At 42.8% G+C, this 19075-nt stretch overlaps 1 protein-coding gene across 9 annotated transcripts in view; it reads right to left on the bottom strand.

Annotated features, from left to right (window-relative positions):
• ELMO1 (engulfment and cell motility 1) overlaps window positions 1–19075 on the bottom strand; it is a 501394-nt gene that overhangs the window by 220825 nt on the left and 261494 nt on the right. For all 9 annotated transcript variants that reach the window (XM_019655709.1, XM_019655707.1, XM_019655702.1 and 6 more), the window contains one exon: window positions 14065–14173. In XM_019655709.1, the coding sequence (XP_019511254.1) occupies window positions 14065–14173 (109 nt within the window). The remainder of the gene's footprint in view (window positions 1–14064; window positions 14174–19075) is intronic.

Genomic DNA, 19075 nt, shown 5'->3' with positions numbered 1-19075 from the left:
TCGTGAGCCGCAATTTGCCGAGCCCTGGTCTAGTTGAAGACACCAGTTATCCCTCAACGTGCTCACTGCAGTGAGGTGTATTAACCTGCTCTCTCCTACAGTCTAACCTCAATGGATCAGCCAAACTATTCTTTCAAAGTTGAAGCAAGTCACATAGTGTCATGCATATGCTCAATCCATCCCACAGTTCCTCTTTTCCCTCAGACTAAAAGCCAATTTGTCAGCATGGCCCCCAAGGGCCTGCAGAACCTCCAAACCCTTTTATCTCCGGCTAGTCGGCGAGTCATTCCCTGGCCTCCGTGCTCTCCCTCTCCCAGGCTGAACACTCAGGACTCAGGGCCTTCACACTGCTGTTCCCTCTTTCAGGAAAACTCTTGTCCAGGTACTTTCTTGGACCACTCCCTCACTTCATTCATATTTTTGATCAGCGTCATCTTAGTGAGGCCATGTCAGCCATCCTCCCGTTTCTGACTGATTTTTCTCCATTGCATTTTCAACCACGTGAAATACTTCTCTATTTGTTTATTGTCTGTTTTTCTCCAAGTAAAATACATGCTACTTAAGGGAAGAAATGGTATTCGGCTTGATTTCACTGCTACTTAAGGTGCTAAGACGATAACTGTTTTTACTGAGCAAGTGTTCATCCTGCTACCCTTTATAAAAACAAACATTTGTAAACAATGTAACCATCTGTCAATAACAGGCCATGTTTTGAAAAAAAAATGTCATACTATTTATACCTATAATCACAATGTGACCACCTAGGTGAAATAGCATACTATTCAACTATGAAAAGCTTGAACCAACAGCAAAGGAATCAACTTATAAGGGAAAGAAGTCTGTAATGCATTAAGTGAAAAGAATCAGGTCACAATGTAAGATGTGTGATATTAGCTCATTTTTATACTAAAAACGAATGTGAAATTTTGTTAAAGTATATGTGTTAAGGTAACTACCCATCGAAAACACACATTCTTTAAATGATCAAAACACTCAGCCGTGAGGCCTTACATGTGAGGTTTCCTTAAATGACATGAATAACATAGAAAAGCAGCAGGATTTGTTCTGACCTGGACAAGCCGAAATGGGAAAATAAGTCTGTGCATTTCTGTAAGATTCTGTCTTATCTTATGGGCTCCAGTAAAAAGCAATTTCTCAAACTATTAAATAGTCAATAAACCCCAAAGAGCCATTAGAGCTCTGCTTCTCGGGTGGAGACAGATACGGCTTGCAGAAATGTTACGGAGCATTTGGACTCAGGCTTGTTTCTTTTTCCAAGTCTCAGGATGATTTAAACATGCCTGTTTCCAAGTCACAATGGGTGAGGTGGCTGCTTCTGCCCCGGCAGCCCCGCTGCACCACGGCTGGGGGAAAGGGCCACCAAACCCAGCCAGCAGGATACAGAGGTGGGAAAAGACACGGGGAATCAGCGAGGCAGGGAAGGATGAAGTGAGAGGGACGTGTTTTTGCCATTTCCTTGATCTGTTCTGGCAAATTTCAGGTGTCATTCTTGTCAAAGGACTCTTTGCTGGCAATAAGGTTGAAATTTCAAAGAATAAAACAAGTCATAGTGGGGAAAGCGCATTTAACTATGTTTAATGTTCATAAGATGAGAGAGGTCCTCTCTGCCTGGGATAAAACTAGCCCCTCATCCATCCTGCGAGGATGCCCGACCACGATAAGCCCGTCCTAACAAGGTCTTCGGGCATTTCATTATTCTCGTGCTCAGAATCCAATACCAACCTGGGCTACACACATGTCACTCAACAACTGATGATGTTACTGGTGAGAGTCACCATATTGCGTATACAGAAAGGATTCTGCTTAACGCAGCAGCTTTGGGACTGGCAGCCGCTTGGGCAATTACCGTGTTTTACAGCAGAAGACACTGAGGAACACACGTGCGAAGAGGCTTGTCTAGAGCGTCTATAATAGGTAGTGGAGTTCCAACTATAATGGAGGTCTTCTAATGCCCAATCTGGAGCTCTCGGTACCCCATAAAGAGACCCATTTCACCACGATCCTAATTACCATGGTAGAGGCGGGGGGGGGGGGTTCAATGGGGATTCCCGAATTTAGGAGGGGCCAGACAGGCTGCCTAGGAATGAACTGGAGAGCATTTTAAACCGGCTGCGTTTTGGATTCCATTGCAGGAATTTATATTTCACAGAAGCTCCCCTGGGTGACTCTGATGCACAGCCAAGTTCAGGGATCACTGGCCTGGGTTGTACAAGACAGACAAGCAAAGAAAGCGGCGGATTTGTGTCAAAATGCAAGTCATCCTCCTTACTCACTCTATGAAAAAACAACATGGAAATGTGCAATTATAAAGCTCAAAATAGCTCCTTCAGAGGGGAAAAAGAAATGATTCACACTTCCAAAGCTGCTCAGGCCACAGCTGGAATTTGTGCTTGTGGCCAAAACCCTTAGAAAGCCCGGTCAAGAGGAGCCTCCCAGCACTGTCTCCTGCTCCCTGCAGGCAGGAAGTGACCCCTCCAGAGACACGCAGGCAGCTGGCACTGGCCTGCTGGGTACTGGCAGCTTCACTTCCTGGCCTTCAGCAGCCCTCCCAGGGGACCTGGCTCCTTTTAGGTCCTCGTGGCTGGGCTCACCTGCTTGGGCAGGAGGCATTTTCGGAGGAGCAGTGGACTGACTCTCTGTGTCCTCACTGGAGTCCAAGCTCTGAGCTGGTTAGCGAGCCCATTTCCAGTAGGCAGGGGGTGGGTAGGAAAAAAGCGAGCTGAGAGCTGTCTGGAGGCACGTGGGCATATAATAAATTAGGAAGTCACACAGCTGTGTGTGTTCTGAGACACAAGATTGAAAAAAAAAAAATATATATATATATATATAATATGTTTTTTGAAGCGAAAGGATGGTGTTTGAGGGGCTTCAGGGTAAAACACAAAGTTCATAAAACATTTAGCAATGTCTAAAAAATATTTCTGGAGCTGACCCTGAAGCAAGCAGAAGGCGACTCCATTCATTGAATAAACACTTATGACATGCGGATTATATGGAAAGCACTGGATGAGAGATGAATTCACGCTGCGTCTAATCCTCAAGGAGCTCACAGTACGTAAAGAAGACGGGGCATTTTAAAAACTGGAAGCAGTGGTCGATAGCACTGCACAATAGTGAAGAATAAACAGCACAAAGGCTTCCCGCAAGAGTTAACTGCGTCTGGGTGACCTCAGTCTACTCAACCTCTCCCAGAGTACCCAGGTCCCTCACTGGTAAACGGAGATGCTGTAAAAGTTAACAGAGAATTCACCTCAGGGAACTGCCTGCCTTGTAGAAGGCATATAATAAACGACAGTGGTAGGCTTTTTTATTAAAAAAAATAAATAAATTCTTTATAGTTATCCTTAAACCATCAAGTGGTTTTTGAAGTTCAAGTGCCTAAGGCTGGGAGACTCTGCTGGCATCTACTTCCTATGCTACTCCAACAACCAGAAAAATCTCTCCATCTCGAGGCTTCGGGTTAAGGATGAGAAGCTTTGAAAGGTACCCTAGAGCTCCCTGCAGGCTGCTCTCCCAGCCACTGGGACTCCCTGGGGACTGAAGCCACTGGCTGCGTCAGAGCAAAGTGCGCGAAAGCCTGAAGCTGTGGCTATGCTTCTGGGGTGTTTCGGTTTGTTTGTTAGTTTGTTTTTGTCTTACTCATGAATATTTTGGTTTGAAAAACTTTACAGGTGAGCATTTCGTCACCATTTCAGTGCAGTTAGTCATCATCCTGATCTCTGCTGTTTTCATTCCTTTCTTTTTGTGATTTTATTCTAGTTGAATCTTCTAGCATTCTGCTTATAGTTGCCCTCTAATTTCATGCTGCCCTTTCCAAGTAATATTCTACTTTTACAACATCCTAAGGCCTCTTAGCTCATAGCCTGGTATGCCATAATCCCACAATAAATGCTAGGGAGGTGATTATTGCTCTGGAAAAAGAATAGTCTGTGGGTAAAATCCCGAGGGTGTAGAACTGGAGGGAAGTGGTTTTTATACTCTGCATTTTTGGAGACTAGTAACTTTCATACTGGATTGATTTTACAGATCAAGAGTGAAGATGTCATCCATGCAAACGGCCTCCTTCATCTACTGGGATCATGTTACTTTCATGCTTTTCTTTTTTTATAAAGCTTCTATTTGTAAAAGCAGATGCATGCCCCGAAATCCACAGTGCCTCATATACATAACCACTAGATTTTAGGTAAGTTACACCCACAGTGCTGTAGAAGAACAGAAGGGAGGGTGGATGTAAGTTTCATCAACACACTCTCCCTGACCTGCACGTGGCCCGACGTCAGGTGGCTGCCGACCTCCATGGGGAGCAGGTGTTCTAAGCCAGGCTCCCAACACTGCTTCTGCCATGATGCCTGGTCCAGGGTTACCTGCACCTTCCCTCCACACAGCTCTTCTGGGAAGCCTCTTGGAGGCAGAGCTCCCAGCACCCTTTGCTCTGAGACAACAGGCCAGAGCTGAATCCAATTTAAAACCATTTTTATTCACTTATTTTGATTTGTTTCTTCAAATTATAGTAACTTTTTTCTGCCATAAAAATACCATATTTTTCATAATTTTATAACAATGCATGTGAATGTGTGTGTGGGGGGGGACATGTGTGTGTGCAGAGCGAAAAAGAGAACGATAAAACAAATATGGCAGAATGTTAACACAACAATAGATGAAGCCGGGGGAAAAATGAGTGCGTTCTTTGAACTTTTGTGTAAAAAACGTTTCAAAAAATATACATATTTTTATTTCCACTCATTTTTCATCACTCTTCTTTATCTTTTCTTCCTTGCCAATATTCACCTCCATATGCTTCCAAATGAACACTGTAAGCATCTGAGTTTCCATCCTAGCTCACACTGGCATTCTAGAAAGAGACATGAGTCTACACACTCATGCGGAGGAATTTATATCTTTATCACAGTGTTTATATCTTTATTACCAGTGTTTTCCTACCAAGGATAACATGTGCTTATTTATTTGAAACTTGTATACTTTAGGAATGTCTTATAATTTTCTTCACATAAGTCCAAGATGTTATCTGTTAAGATTATTCTGAAATGGTTTACATTTTTATTGCCATTGCTAAAAAAAGATTCCTTTATATCCATTTTGTAATTACCTAATTACTTCTGACATATGAAAATGCTACTAAGTTTTATTTGTCCACTGTGTAACTACTCTTCTAAATTACATTAATTCTTAACTGCTTTCCCTTTGCTTCTTCAGGGATGTCCAGATCAATAAGTTTTATTGTCTATAACCTAAAATACTTTGTTTTTATCGATGAATTATACCTCTATTTTCTTGTGTTATCGAGATCAAAGAGAAATAATAATGGTGAATCTTAGCACCTAGAGCATCTTACTTTAGTTCTAGTTTTTAATAGGAAAACTTTTGTTATCACCATTTTAAATACAGCGTTGGCTTGTTGCTTTATAATTTTTTTTAATGATGCTAAGAATGTGCCCTATTCCATCATCTTTAACAAATGACATTGAATGTTATGAAATACTGTTTTAGCATTAATCGCAATCAGCACTTGGGTTCTCACGTCGCGTTTATTCATGTGAGATGTGCACGGATGCGTTTTCTACCCCTGAGCTCCTCGTCTCCCTGGGAAGCAAATCTCTGAGCCAGACTGAAGGTCAGGCAAGTAGTCAGTACAAAGGCACACACTTTGCAAACATTCATAATCCATTTATTCTATTTTTATTTGCCTTTGGTTTTTCCACTTATTTATTTTTGAATTCTCTTTATGCTTTCCTATATACCACTTCAACTTTTAGGGGAAACATGGTCACAAATTAAAAACAAAAAAAATAGTATGAATAAACAGTGGAACCACAGAGGCACAGAAAAAGTGCTATAGGAATTTAGAGGAGGCTGTGCTGGAGGGACCGAGATAGTCACCCAGACCTGATGTCTGAGACGAACCTGAAGGTCTATAGGGCAGGAGGAGAAGACACTAGGTATCTATGCTCTTTTAACATGTCTGTGTCTCTCTTCATTAGGAGGCTGGGCAAATCTACCAGGCTCCCCTCTCAATCTACAACCTAAGAGAAAATAAGAATGGATGCTATGTATCACCTCAGAAATAATGTAAAAAAAGGAACAAGTCCTTAAAAGCTGTAAGTGTAAACTATTTTCATTCATTTATAATTGAGATGTGCTTGATATATTCTCCTTTTAACCGCCAAGTTCAATGTCTCTCAGTAATCACTTCCTGTGGAGATAAGCATGGCACTGTGAGTTTAGAAATACCTACAAGTACCGCCTTCTGAAGCACCAGCAAACCACCACAGAACTTCAAATTCAGAAGACAGCCACTAAGTGCACGGAAAGGGTAGGCTTTGCTATGGGATACATCTTAGTGTTTCTAAGTCTGTGCATATCCGGGTTAGCACTTCCTTCACAAATGAGGACTTTACAGTTAACAGAACACTTTAATCTACATTTCCTCTTTGGATTCTGAGATGAGGATGATGATGACGATGCTATGCCCATGAGAGAATAAGGAACAAGATGGCAGTCATGTTGACAATGGCCCCTTACATCCGTTCCGCCTGTTACCCAGGGCTTTTGATTTCGAATGCAAGAATCTTACAAGAAGGCCCCCTGTCTTGTGATGACACTATTATAAATCCTGGTATCAGTTTTTTAATTATTCTGAACAACCACTCCCAAATAAATTTTATGCTCTCTCCTACTGCATTTTTAATTTGGGCCAAGAGTGGATGTAACTTTCTAAATCTGGGCTCACACTTTGACCTTTTATTTTAGTTTTTTTTTTTTTTTGCTATTGCTGTTTTATTTTTACTTTAAACATAAGGTTGAAGTAGAATATGCAAGTAGAAATAGAATGTGAGCATGGAAGACAAAGTCAAGATCAAAGAGGCTTCAACTTGCCACAAAGCATGGGTGTAAACCAGTATGAGGAGAAAAAAAGAAAAGGCCCTGAAGAGGTTTAATTGTTAAAAGTGAATTTTCTTGAGTTTCCTTTAGCCAGAACATTCTAAGAATGAAAGTGATGGATGGTACTTCTCCAAATATGAAAACACCAATGTCCCAGAGTTAAGCGTCTGTTCTAATTGTTGGATTCCAAAGAGTCCTTCAGATGGCTCATGTGTTATTTTTACTTGCTAAAGCAGAGGTGTCTGAGTGATGAATTGTACAAGGTGCTTCACTCAGCACCACTGGTGTGTTGTAATAAATATTGCCACTGAAAGACAAAGTAAGAAAATGCTGAATATTTTTGCAGTGTGTGATGTAGATTTCATTCTTGTTTTTTTTTAAACAGAGAAGTAGCTATTAAATTTTAACCTAATTATATATATGGTCAAACAGATGAAGGTGGCAAAATTGTTTCAGAGAAATACAAAGGCACGGATCACAAATGTATGTTCACTCTGCCCTTCAAAGTACACCTGAGAATAATCCACACACACGCAAAAAGCATAATTGAAGAAGTGGAAATATCCATTTGCTAAAAGGAAAGTAAGGTAGTGGAGCCCTAGCACCTTACTGATGAAAACTGAAATACATTATAATCAAACCTCAATTTTCATTTCTCTGCCACCTTTGATATTGCTACATTAAAAGAAATACTAGTGCATTTCCCCAATTCCCAATAAAGGCAAAATGACAGAGGGCTGCAATCCGACTTCAATTTGTTATAGTTTTCTGCACCAGTAAGGAAAATGTAGAAAAGAGTTTTTTAAAGTAAAAGGACTGAATTAAGGGTTTCAAAGTAGCTATTTTCTCTACCTTAACAAACCTCAATTTTCTCTAGCTACCTACCATCCTGTGACCATATACTCAGCGAAGGCTGGTTTCATCTTGAGTCTAGGGGGCAGCTAATGACTGGTCTGACCACCAGAAGGTCCTGTTCCCCTCATTAACGACTGGGTTAGGCACAGACACACGCAGTGTTAGCTGATGAGATGCTGACCGGCGTTTGGAAACATTTCCACACATAAAAGAGACTCACTGGAAGAGTCAGCCTCTTGCTCCTCTGGACCAGGAAATGGTGGCCGCCATTTTGTTACCGGCCTAAGGACATATTCGGTACATCGAGGATGGCAGAACCAAATGATGAAAAGAGCTTGGGTCCTCATGACATCACTGAACCGTTAACCAACCCTAGGACCTTCTCAAATCTGGAACAATGATTCAATAAATGTTCTTCTTACATTGGGCATTTTGAGTTGGGATTTCTATTACCTGTAGCTGAAACCCCCTGACAGATCCATTATCTGGGCAAGGACTCGAGTGAGTGAGGTAAGCTTGTCCTTGTCCCCAGACAGTATCATGCTCACAAGTTCCAATTCTATAATTTCATGCCCAAGACTGGGCATTTCTTCTTATTAATAATATTCTTTTCTTGGAACCCACTGCCTGGTGAAGTCCAAACTCCTTTGCACTGCAAAACATCATAATCTGACTCTTGCCTCGTCTGCCAGCATCAGCTCCGTTTGCTTGTTTTCTCAAGCCTTCTGCTTTAGTCACATTGAAGTAGAACCCTCTGGATTTCCTGGTCTTTCCACCTACAGTTCTCACATCTGGAATTTTCAATATCTGCTGCCCACCTTACACACACCATGCCTGCCTAGCTATTATTCTTCTCCACATCATTGTGATTCAACAGACTCAAGGATCTCTCTTGTGTCACATCTTCCAAGACTCTCCCTTCCTCAGCCTGCCCGGCTCCCCATGAAGGAAAAGAACGAAACATTGCCTCTTAATGACATTAATAGAACTTCAATGCAAATGGCAAAACGTTTCATAATCACTTGTTTATGTGAAAGACTCTCCAGTTGGAATGGGAACTGCTTGAGAATGGAGGGTGTGTTCTAAGTTTGTGTCATCAGGGATTAGATCATGACTTATGGAGAAGAAAACCTATAGTTATTGAATAAATGAATGAATGAGAGACAAAATGAAATACCCCAGCTCTACCTAACACTGGAATGTAACTAGGTTAGGTGTACTACCCAAAAGATGAGCAATGAACCTCTCTGTAACAGAAACCAAGCTTTCCATGAATCCCTCAACAACTTACTGCTTTGAGGACAGTACAATGAAGAAAACAATGGTGAGCCATGTTTAGCCCCTGTTAGGATCTTCGTGAGGACTTCATATTAGTAGTAAGTATCTGTGGGTTTGTCTGAGCTTTGTCTCTCTTCTGGAAGGGTGCCACCCTCTAGACCCCATCCTCACCACCTGGAAAATACACCTCTCCTTTTGAAGATTTGCACTTCCCTCTACTTCAATCTTACTCCTCTAGTTGGGGCTTCCAATTGTGAACCCCAGGCCATTAGGATCTGTGACCGTATCCTGGTCTATAAGTGTTCTTCTTTGTGATTTTAAAAATTGAAACTAAAGGAAAACAAGTGCTTTGATCTCTAGAAAACTTCATGGAGAAAGCAGATTAAAAAGGATAATTTTAGTGAGAATGTAGAGAGTAAAGAAATGAGCATTGTTCCAGGTCCTGGTTCCAGCAGTCACTTAAACCAGAGCACTGTTCCTCTGTGGCCAAATCTACAGCTTGCGTATGGAAAGAGAGGGTTGTGCACTTGCAAAAATACAAAAAACAAAGCAAAAAATAAACAAACTATCCATCTTCCAACTCAAGCAATATCCATGATCTCATTTAACCTTCCCAACAATTACATATAGTATTATCTTTATTTTATAGACAAGGAACCCGAAGCTCAGAGCTGAGACGTAGCATGCCCAAGGCATCCAATTAGTAGCTGAATGGGGACTTAAAGATGGGCCATAAAGATGCCAAAATGCAAGCACTGTGCTCCCCTGCCTCTTTCTACACTGTTCTTGGGGTTTCCGGGACACCAATTTGGCTCAGTGACCGTAGACAACCCGTAATAAGTGCGAGTCTTCTCTTCATTAATAAACATAGATGCTATTGACCTTGATTAACTCCTGGGGGTGGTCCAGGCTTCAGTTAAATAATCTTGATAAAGTGGTCTGAGAATATAAGTAGGAATTATTTTTTACACCACACTATTCACCACTGGCCTCTTGCAATGTCAATAATTAGGAAGCAAAAATGGGGCTTTTTAAAAAGGATTCTTAAAAAAAAACAACTGCATAAATATTTGGTATTGGTCATTTAACTGAACGCTGATATGTTTGCTTTAAACACCAAAATATAATTGGTAACTCAGAAGTAAGTTTCCTCAGAAGACTTTAAGTTGAATCAAAAGATGAAGTGTTTCTCCATTGTTCTGCTTTTGTATATGTCCTTTTTTCCTATCAGTTACATTTTTCACTGGGTACATCTTTGGTCTCAGCACTCGCTTATAGCTCTTAACGTGGCCATGATTTTCCAGGCCAATTATGAGCACACACCCGAGAAGAACCGTGAACTTAGAAATGGAGAAAAACAGACACGTACGATCCAGGAGATGATGGATTTGATTGTGAAACTAATTTTCTCAGAAGAAAAAACAGACATCTCCTGCAACATAAGGGTGCACTCAGATTTGTTTTTCATATTAGTAACTTATTTAATATGGCAATGGGCAAGAGGCAATCCATTAAAAAGCAATTTTCCTCCTACTACAGGGTGTTTCATCATTTGATGTCTAGCACTCAGTCAGAATGCAGCGATCCTTTAATACTTTATGAGCAGAAAACACCATCATTTGGAAGTGTTGACTTCAGAAACATGGGAGCCTTTTGTTAGTATTGCAAAATGTGCAGAACGGCCTTTGCAGGGGATGCGAGGCAGGGGGTCAACCTGAAAACTTAAACTGTCAAAACACTGGAAAAATTGAGCTTTAGAACAGATTATGGGCATGTATGTGTGTATATAAAATGACTTATAACTAACAGAAAAAGTATCAGTCCCAACTTGTTCTTATGCTTTCTGATGCGGAAGCTTCTGAGGGACAAGGACCTATTGGGTTCACCTTTGTACCTGCAGTGTCAATCAGAGTCCCTGGCACATTGTAAGTAATCAACAGATTTTTATGGAACAAATGAATACATGCATTTGTCATCTTAGATGAAGGGAACCTACAGTGAGTATGTCCGGCTTTAACTGTCCAAGCCCAGCCTCGCTGTAGGGACCAGGCCTGACCAGTACTGAACAAGTTGTAGCAGAATGCTGGGAGCCGTCTTTCCAGCAGAGGGTGGGATATAGAATAATCCACAGTCCAAGAACAGCATCTGGGGTACCCCCAGGGGCCCCCAAGGTGCTTGCCTTCATCCTCACTCTGTTATGTCATCCCATAGAACCTGGCTTGACTACCAGGTCATCAAACGTCTGGGGGGCTGCTCTACACCAGCCAGCAGTCAGCCCATTCCTGACCCACCCCTCACCCCCCAACTCCCAAAGCTCAAAGCTAACAATTACCTGAGTGGCACTGTCTACTCACGCTCTGCCACCACGGTTCCTCTCCACCCACTGGGGGGGGGGCCCATCGATCCACATTTATCCTGCCCTCATAGTACCTGAAATTTGGCCTTTTATTTTCCAACTTAGTCCCCTTGGGTTGGCTATTATCTGTCCCCAGGGTACTCCTCTCACTCCTACGACAGCAATTTCAGCCAGTGAGGTTACCTGCGATCAAGCCAAAACAGGTACAACTACGGCCCTGTGTCGCTTAATGATGGGGACGCATTCCGAGAAATGTGGTGTCAGACAGTTTTGATGTTGTGAGAACAGCAAGCACAGTGTGCACTTACACAATCCTAGAGGGCATAGCTGGCTGCACACCTAGGCTACAAGCTTATACAGCATATTACTGCACAAAACAACACAAGATTAGACCAAGAGGATGAGAAAATGATGCCATCAAGAGACGTGGTAAACACCACATGTATGAGGCTACTGCCAGCTTAACACAACATACTGTATAGTATAGTAGATATATAAACCAGTCATGTAGTCATTTGTCATAGTTATCAGGTATTAGATACTGTACATCATTGTATGTGCTACACTTTTATACGACTGGCGGCCCAGTAGGTTTGTTTATACCAGCTTCACCACAAACTCGTGTGTAATGTGTTGCGCACTCACAACGTTATAATGGCTACAGCATCACTAGGCCACAGGCATTTTTCAGCTCCAGTATCATCTTATGAGACCACCATCATACATGCAGTCCGTCACTGACCAAAACATCGTCTTGACTGTTTTGACTTGAATGCATGACTATATTTCAATTATCACCCCGAATACTACCCATCTATTTCTGAAAAAATGTGGGGACGTAAGAGCACAGTGACGTTTGTATGTTACCCAAGGACACAAACATGGTCGGTGGCAGAGACAGAACCCAAGTCCCCTTTATTCCCAACATTCTCCTTGTCCTCCACCGTATGTCTGTTACGTGTTAACTTTTAGCAGGGCAGACGCATGTCCATTGGGTGGAGAAGGGCTGGGAGCTGGGTATGGCAGTCAAAGCACAAGAGTACGTACCTTCATGCTGCCATCAAGATGAGAGATGATAGCCAATGCAGACCCTTGGGGAAGACGGAACTCGGGGCAGGGGGGGCGGGGGGCAAAGACAGGGCAATGAGGGGCAATGGCCTGGATGCAAGAAGTGCCAGCCAAGGAGATCGGGATAGTTCCCCAGTTTTAGTACATGACTTCCTATAGCTGCCCCCATAAAATTGAGGTTAACATGAAATTGTCACAGTTATCAGACTGAGGAATTCAGTAGGATTTGCTTGACTTGGGACTTTGAACCTTCAGCTGAGTACACAGTAAGCTACCCAGCACACGCAAATCTCAACAAGTTACTCTAACGAGGAGCAAGAAGGAGAACTCACATCAGGGACCCGGGTAAACGGAAATGTTCACACTGGTGATCAGTGAACCTTAAGCAGATTGACATGGAGATCTCTAGGTCAGACGGCTACTCTACTTGTGCAAAAAAATGCCTGAATTTTGGCTCATAAGTAATGAACTTGCAGGGCAGGTTCCTTGTCAACTCCGGTTTCCTTCCCCCACCCACCCACACTGGAGGAGGATAACAAATGTTGTGCTTAGTCAAACAGGCTCAACGTCGTTTTTTTTTCCTTACTAAGTTCTGAATTTTCTAGTTTCCTGGCACCGTAGTCAGCTCTACCCTGTAAATAAAACATAACCCCCTTTCCAATTTAATCATCAGATATCTTCCCATTAATCATTTCAGACCTTTTTTTTGTTTTTAAGCTCTCAGGCATGTGACTGAATATTTATGTTCCCACCATAATGCCAAACACCCAACATTTCTCAGGTACAGTCTTCTCTGGCGCCCACGTTATTAAGCCTACAAGGAAAGATTTATATGTGTGTCAGCTCTATTGATGTTGGACGGAATGGAAGCAGCCATTCTAAGGAAGCTCACCCTTGGCAGTGATTGCAGATCAGGTTCAATCAGGCTCAGTCCAACAGGTTAGAGCCAAATTATGCTAAGGAACAGAAGGCAAGGAAATGATCGCACCCTCATTTCCTGGGTGTCTTCTCTGAAATTTTGTAATCTAAGTAGGAAAAAGAACAGTAGGTATAGCTCTGATCATATTTTTCAGTGATCAGCTACCCGTTTTCTTCAACAATGCCTTCCTTCTTAGAGAAAGCATTTTAAACAAGCGAGATACTGGGAGGAAGAGGTTTCATTAAGGTATTCAGTTTTCTTCTCTATAGAGAAAAATTGTTTCAAAAGAAAGAGAAGAAAATGATCTACTAGTATGTCAAAAATTGGAATTATAAAATAAATATATATAAAAAAACCCCACAGATCTTTTTTCCTAACAGAGTATTAAATGCAAGGCTGTTTTAATACACACTCGTTTTTCTAATATTTGGAATTCAGTCACAGTCCTTGCCTATTTTTCCATTCTTGTGGGTTTTAATAATGTTTATTCCCAGAGCAGACATGCAGAAATACATACGCTGGAAACCTGCGCCAACGAGCGTTCAGTCCACGTGGTGCCCATGCCTAGCTGTCAGCACCTTGGGGATTCTACATGGAGGTCGGGGCACAACCCTGGATGCTGGTCTCTGCCCAGCTTTATACCCACGTGGGAAATAAGTGTACTTACGCAGCTCGCCCACTTTCAAGATCTCACACAGCATCTTGGTCAGCTCTATGCTACTGCGGCCAAAGGGACATTCGTGCTTATCTTCTCGGCTACTATTCTCAAGCACGACCTGTCAACAGAAAAGGGAACAGATCACCAAGGGAAGTGAGCTCACATTAAACATCAACGATACTGACACAGAGAAATCAATCCTCTCCAGACCATCAAACTCAGGCTCTGGGGCCAGGACGAAACCGTACTCTAAGTATATTCTCAGCATATTGAATCTAAAACTCCTACATTTGCCAAATATCTTAGAACCTTCTTAACCCTGTAAGAAGATATTTTGCTTATTGGTTTCCATTTACACAGAGATCCTTTGGAGAGAGTTTTTCAAAACAGTACAATAAAGCATTTTTTACGTAAGTGACAAAATTACTCTCGTGTCCTCCCAGACGTGTCTTCCCTTTTCTGGGAATAGTAACTCTTCTTCTGTGACTTCAGCTCCTGCATTTTAAGCACAGAGTTCCCACAGAGGTTTCCCTTTTCTTACAAGATCTCATCCCTGGCCTTTGTTGATTGGACCACACCTAAGGGTCACATGACACAAACTGGACCAACCAGAGTCCTTCCCTGAGCCTTAGTGTAGGAAAAGGGAAAAACTGGCCCAACTCTATTGACAGCACCCAAGAGGCATGAGTGCAGGGGCCACCTGAACATAAGACTGCAATAAAAAAAATTTAAAAAAAAAGGGAGGAAGAAAGCCAAAATGCAAAGAAAAACAGTGAGGAGGAGCCATGGGAGCCCTGGGAACACTCGAGTGGCTGGTCCCCCTTGTTCCTGTGGCAAAACTACGTCCCTGTCCTTAAGGCTGTTTGCTCAACCCTTCCTCTAAACATCTTTCAGCCCCCCAATAAACCCTGCTCTTTCCTTAGGCAGTTTGAGGTATTCCTGAGACATCTAAGGGAGCCATTCTACCCATGGATTAAACAAAAGAAAAGCAAAACAATGACATTATATTTCAAAGTTACTAAACTTCAAACTCATGTCAATAAGAGGAATAACCAGCTTTTCCGTCTCTGACGCCACCTCTGACTTCCCCCGTGGACTGTCTGCTACCTCCTTAAAAAATTAACTGGTAAAGAGTAACAGCGGGGACCTGGGAGGAGAGTTTAGATAACCAGGTGGCTACTGGGACTCAAAAGGGTAGAACGCGTTTGCCATGTCAAGGTGTGTGAGGAAGAACTTTCCAGGTAGAGGAGCCCCCGACTTGAGTAGGGTGTGGCGGGCGGGCCAGCACACTGCCTGGTGGACAGTGGGCAGGGGTCTGGAGTTGTGCATGGCCATATTTTGGGTTCCAGGACACAGAGGGAGGCAGAGCAAGCCCGAGGAGCCTTAGAGGTGGGCTAGCCACTGCCCAAGGGCTGTGTGGGGTGTCATTCTAAAACTCTGAAAGGCTAACCATTAGGTTTAGACAGGAGAGTGATGTGGCCTGATTTGTTTTGAAAAAAATCTTCGGTTGTGGAGAGGGCACAGTTGGGAGTAAGAAAGTGTCCCTGACAGAAACCAGGGCAGCTCAGACGGGCCTGCACAGTCACTCAGCACATAGTAAGTGATCGAAAAAGGCAGAGAGGCAGGAAGAAGAGACGAGGACAAGGAGGGGGAGGCTTTCAGGAAAGAGAGAGAAGAAGAAGACTATTTGGAAGGAGGAAAGAAGGAAGGAGAGAAGAAAAAAGGGAAGAAGGAAAAGTAAATAAAAGTGCTGATTTATGGTTACAGACAGGGATCTAAATAGTGAAATCATGTCAGAGAGAGGGCAAATAATTTAAAACCAAAGGAGCAGGGTGTTAATAAAAATGGTTTCCGATTATTTTTTGCACAAACACCGAAACAATCACACACGCACACACACACACAAATTATTGTATGCATTTTGACAGCCCCCAATAACAAATGAATTGTTTCCAATTGGGGACATCCCTTCCAGCATTACGTTAATACCTAGTGGTTTGCATAGTCAGTCTCCTAGTCCACTTGATGATCACGGGCAGTTTCCGCAGCCTTTATCATGATCACCATATCACTCTCATGATTGTCCAAGAAGTCAGTGAACCATCCTGTTCTGTGGAGCTTTTCAAGTTTGCAGCCTGTGCTCCCATACATAACTACACACTGAATATCATCATGTACATAGCTTTTGCTGTCCTTGGGATGTATGGTAAAAAATTCTTCCTTGCAGTTTCTTTAGGAAACTAAAGAGACTGGGTTGGTTGTTTTTCTTTGAAAAAAGCTAACTAAATCCCTTCTCTTAGCCAGCATGGACCAGCCCCTGCGAAGTCCTTGAAAGTCTCATTCCCTCCTCAAGGTCTCTTCTGGACAAGGTGCCTGGGCACAAAGTCTCATTTGACTGAGCCTGAATCACCCTCCTTGTTTTAGGAGAATCCTTTCTGGTTCTCGCCAGGATTCCAATTCAGAAAAGCAGGAGGGGAAGACATCTAAATTCCTGTTCATCAGGGAACCTTTATTTCTCTTTTACAAAGCATGTGTCTGAGATAGCCATAACACAGTCTCAAGGAGCAAAACCTCCTGGTGACGGGGAACAGGATGGACAAAACAGGGAGAGAAGACGACAGAACACAAAGAAAGACAGGAGACAGGTAGTTTTCAGCCAGCTGCCAGCTCCCAGGGAGGACATTTCCCAGCATTTCACATTAACATTCTATTAACATTTCATGAGCACATCAATATTTAATGAGGATGTGATCTGCATACACTGTAGGTGGAATTACTGCAGCCAATAAAATGTTCCAGAATTATTTCCAAGGCACAGTTTATTAGCAGGCACTAAATTAAAGAGTAATTTAAGCGATCAATATGTAAATCAGCTTGGAGAAGCCCTATTCTTTTATTCTTTAATGTACCATCCATCTTATCATATTTACCCACCTAAAGAAAAGTACACCCTCCTTCTTAACCCATCTCTTTAGACAAGGTAGACGCGAAACTTTTAGAGTGACCTGTGTGGGTTTTCAGGTCAACATTCTTACAGAAATATTCTAGAAAAGCCTATAATGATGCAGCTATTACTATGAGACATAATTCTTAAACTGGACGGCTTTTTAATTTAATACACTGATATATCTATATTCAATGCCAACATTCTGGTGTTAACCATGTTCACCTAACACATTTTGAAAAGTTTCATTCAGAAATATCGAGGCATATTTTTCATCTTTATGTTGTCCTCACTCCTCAGCTTTAAGAGCAAACATACTGGAATAGAAACCACGATGGATGGAGAACTAAAACCTATTATCACTCATCTTAGAACATGTTGTACCACAAAAGAAGTTGTATCCGTCTGCATGTTTCATAAAATAAAACACAGGATATTTTTGCAATATTAAGTATAACACATTTTATAAAATACTTTATAGTTTATAGGATGCATTTGCACATGTTCTATCAACTGATCCCCAACAGGTCCATACAATTGATAAGGCACATATTATTATTATTCTCTTCAAAATGTTGAAACAAGGGCTGGCCAAGTGGTGCGTTGGTTAAGAGCTCGCATGGGACGCCAGAGGGCCCCGGTTCAGATCCCACATATGAGGGCCAGTGACACTGCCCTCCACAGCTAAGATGCTGAACAACAGCTCAACCTGGAGCTGGGCTGCCGTGAGTCATTGGCCACGGCGTAGGCTGCAGCCCCTGTGGCAGTGGGTTGCCATGGGCTACCGTATGTAGCCAGCAGCCAGTGTGAGCGGCCAGCAACCACCGTGAGCGGCCATCCAGAAGCCGGCGACTGATCTGCCTCGCCCCAGAAGAGTGCAATGATGGTGCCAACTTGGGCCAGTGAAGCAACGTCCTCCACAACTAGACTGAAAAACAAAAGGACAGCAAGTTGTCTGTTCCCCTTTCCCCAATTCCCCAGTGCTGTTCCTATCCCCCAATTCCCCAATAAAAATCTTTAAAAAAAATAAATGTTGAAATAAGAGGAAGAGGTGACTTGCTGAGACCATAGAGCTACCCTAGGCCAGTCCTAGAATTTAATTTTTAAGGTCTTCCATTTCCAAATCTCTTCCTGCCCTGCTATAGTTTACAGATTGCTTTCACATACTTATTGCCTTCAAACTCAGTGGATTTCATGTTTAAAGAGGCTAAAAGGATAAGAGGCGTTGTTCTGTACACCTGAAATGAATAATAAAAAAAAGAGCCTAAGAGAACTTTGACTAATGTTCTCTAGCTAACTGAAGCGGGTCTATAAATCGCAGTCTCTCCTGGACAAAGGTATGAGGTTCTCTCTTGTCTCATTTATCCCTGAAGAAGAGTACTGATCTCTCAGGGTGAGTGACCAAGGCTGCGGCAGAGAGCCCCCATAGGCTTTCTTTCCATAAATGTCGAGCTCCCCTCTGAATGCTCTGTGCTTCTGCACCGTATTCTCCAGTGGTACAGGTCATGCACCCATTTGGCTTGGGTGTGACCCTTAGATGCTGCGTACAAGGCCAGGCACGCTCCTGCACTGTTCTTTCTCTGACACCTGGGACTGCCCTCGCCATCTCAGCCCCAGCATCCCATTGCTGGCTGGTATCCAGGTGGCTGGCTGTGCCTGACACACTGTCCTCCACTTTTTGTTGAGCTGTCTACCTCTGGGGCAAGTCCCGTCTTTTCTGCTTTCCCTCAGCCAGCCTTGGAGCCTCAGGGCCTCTTCCATCATGTCTCATCTATGCTGCTTTGACTCCAAAAGAGGATCACATGAAGCAGAGTGGTCTCCTCACAGGCCACCAAGGACAGTGTGGAAACTTGTACCAAGTTCTCTCCAAAGAGAAGGGATTGTCCGTCTTGCCCCAATGCTGACACAACGCCGCTAAGGGCAGCACTGATGATATAAAACGAGTGTGCTTTTGCACAAAGCAGTCCACGTCTTTATGAGATGGACAAACGTTCCTAAAGCCCGCTTCACAGAACTGTTGTGCATCTTAAGTCACGACACCAAGGCCAAGTGCCTGGAACAGACTTGACCAGGTTG

Source organism: Hipposideros armiger, unplaced genomic scaffold (genome assembly GCF_001890085.2).
Source record: "Hipposideros armiger isolate ML-2016 unplaced genomic scaffold, ASM189008v1 scaffold_244, whole genome shotgun sequence".
NCBI lineage: Eukaryota > Metazoa > Chordata > Mammalia > Chiroptera > Hipposideridae > Hipposideros > Hipposideros armiger.
The sequence above is the reverse complement of the archived record's forward strand: the minus strand, read 5'-3'. Positions and strand labels throughout refer to the sequence as shown.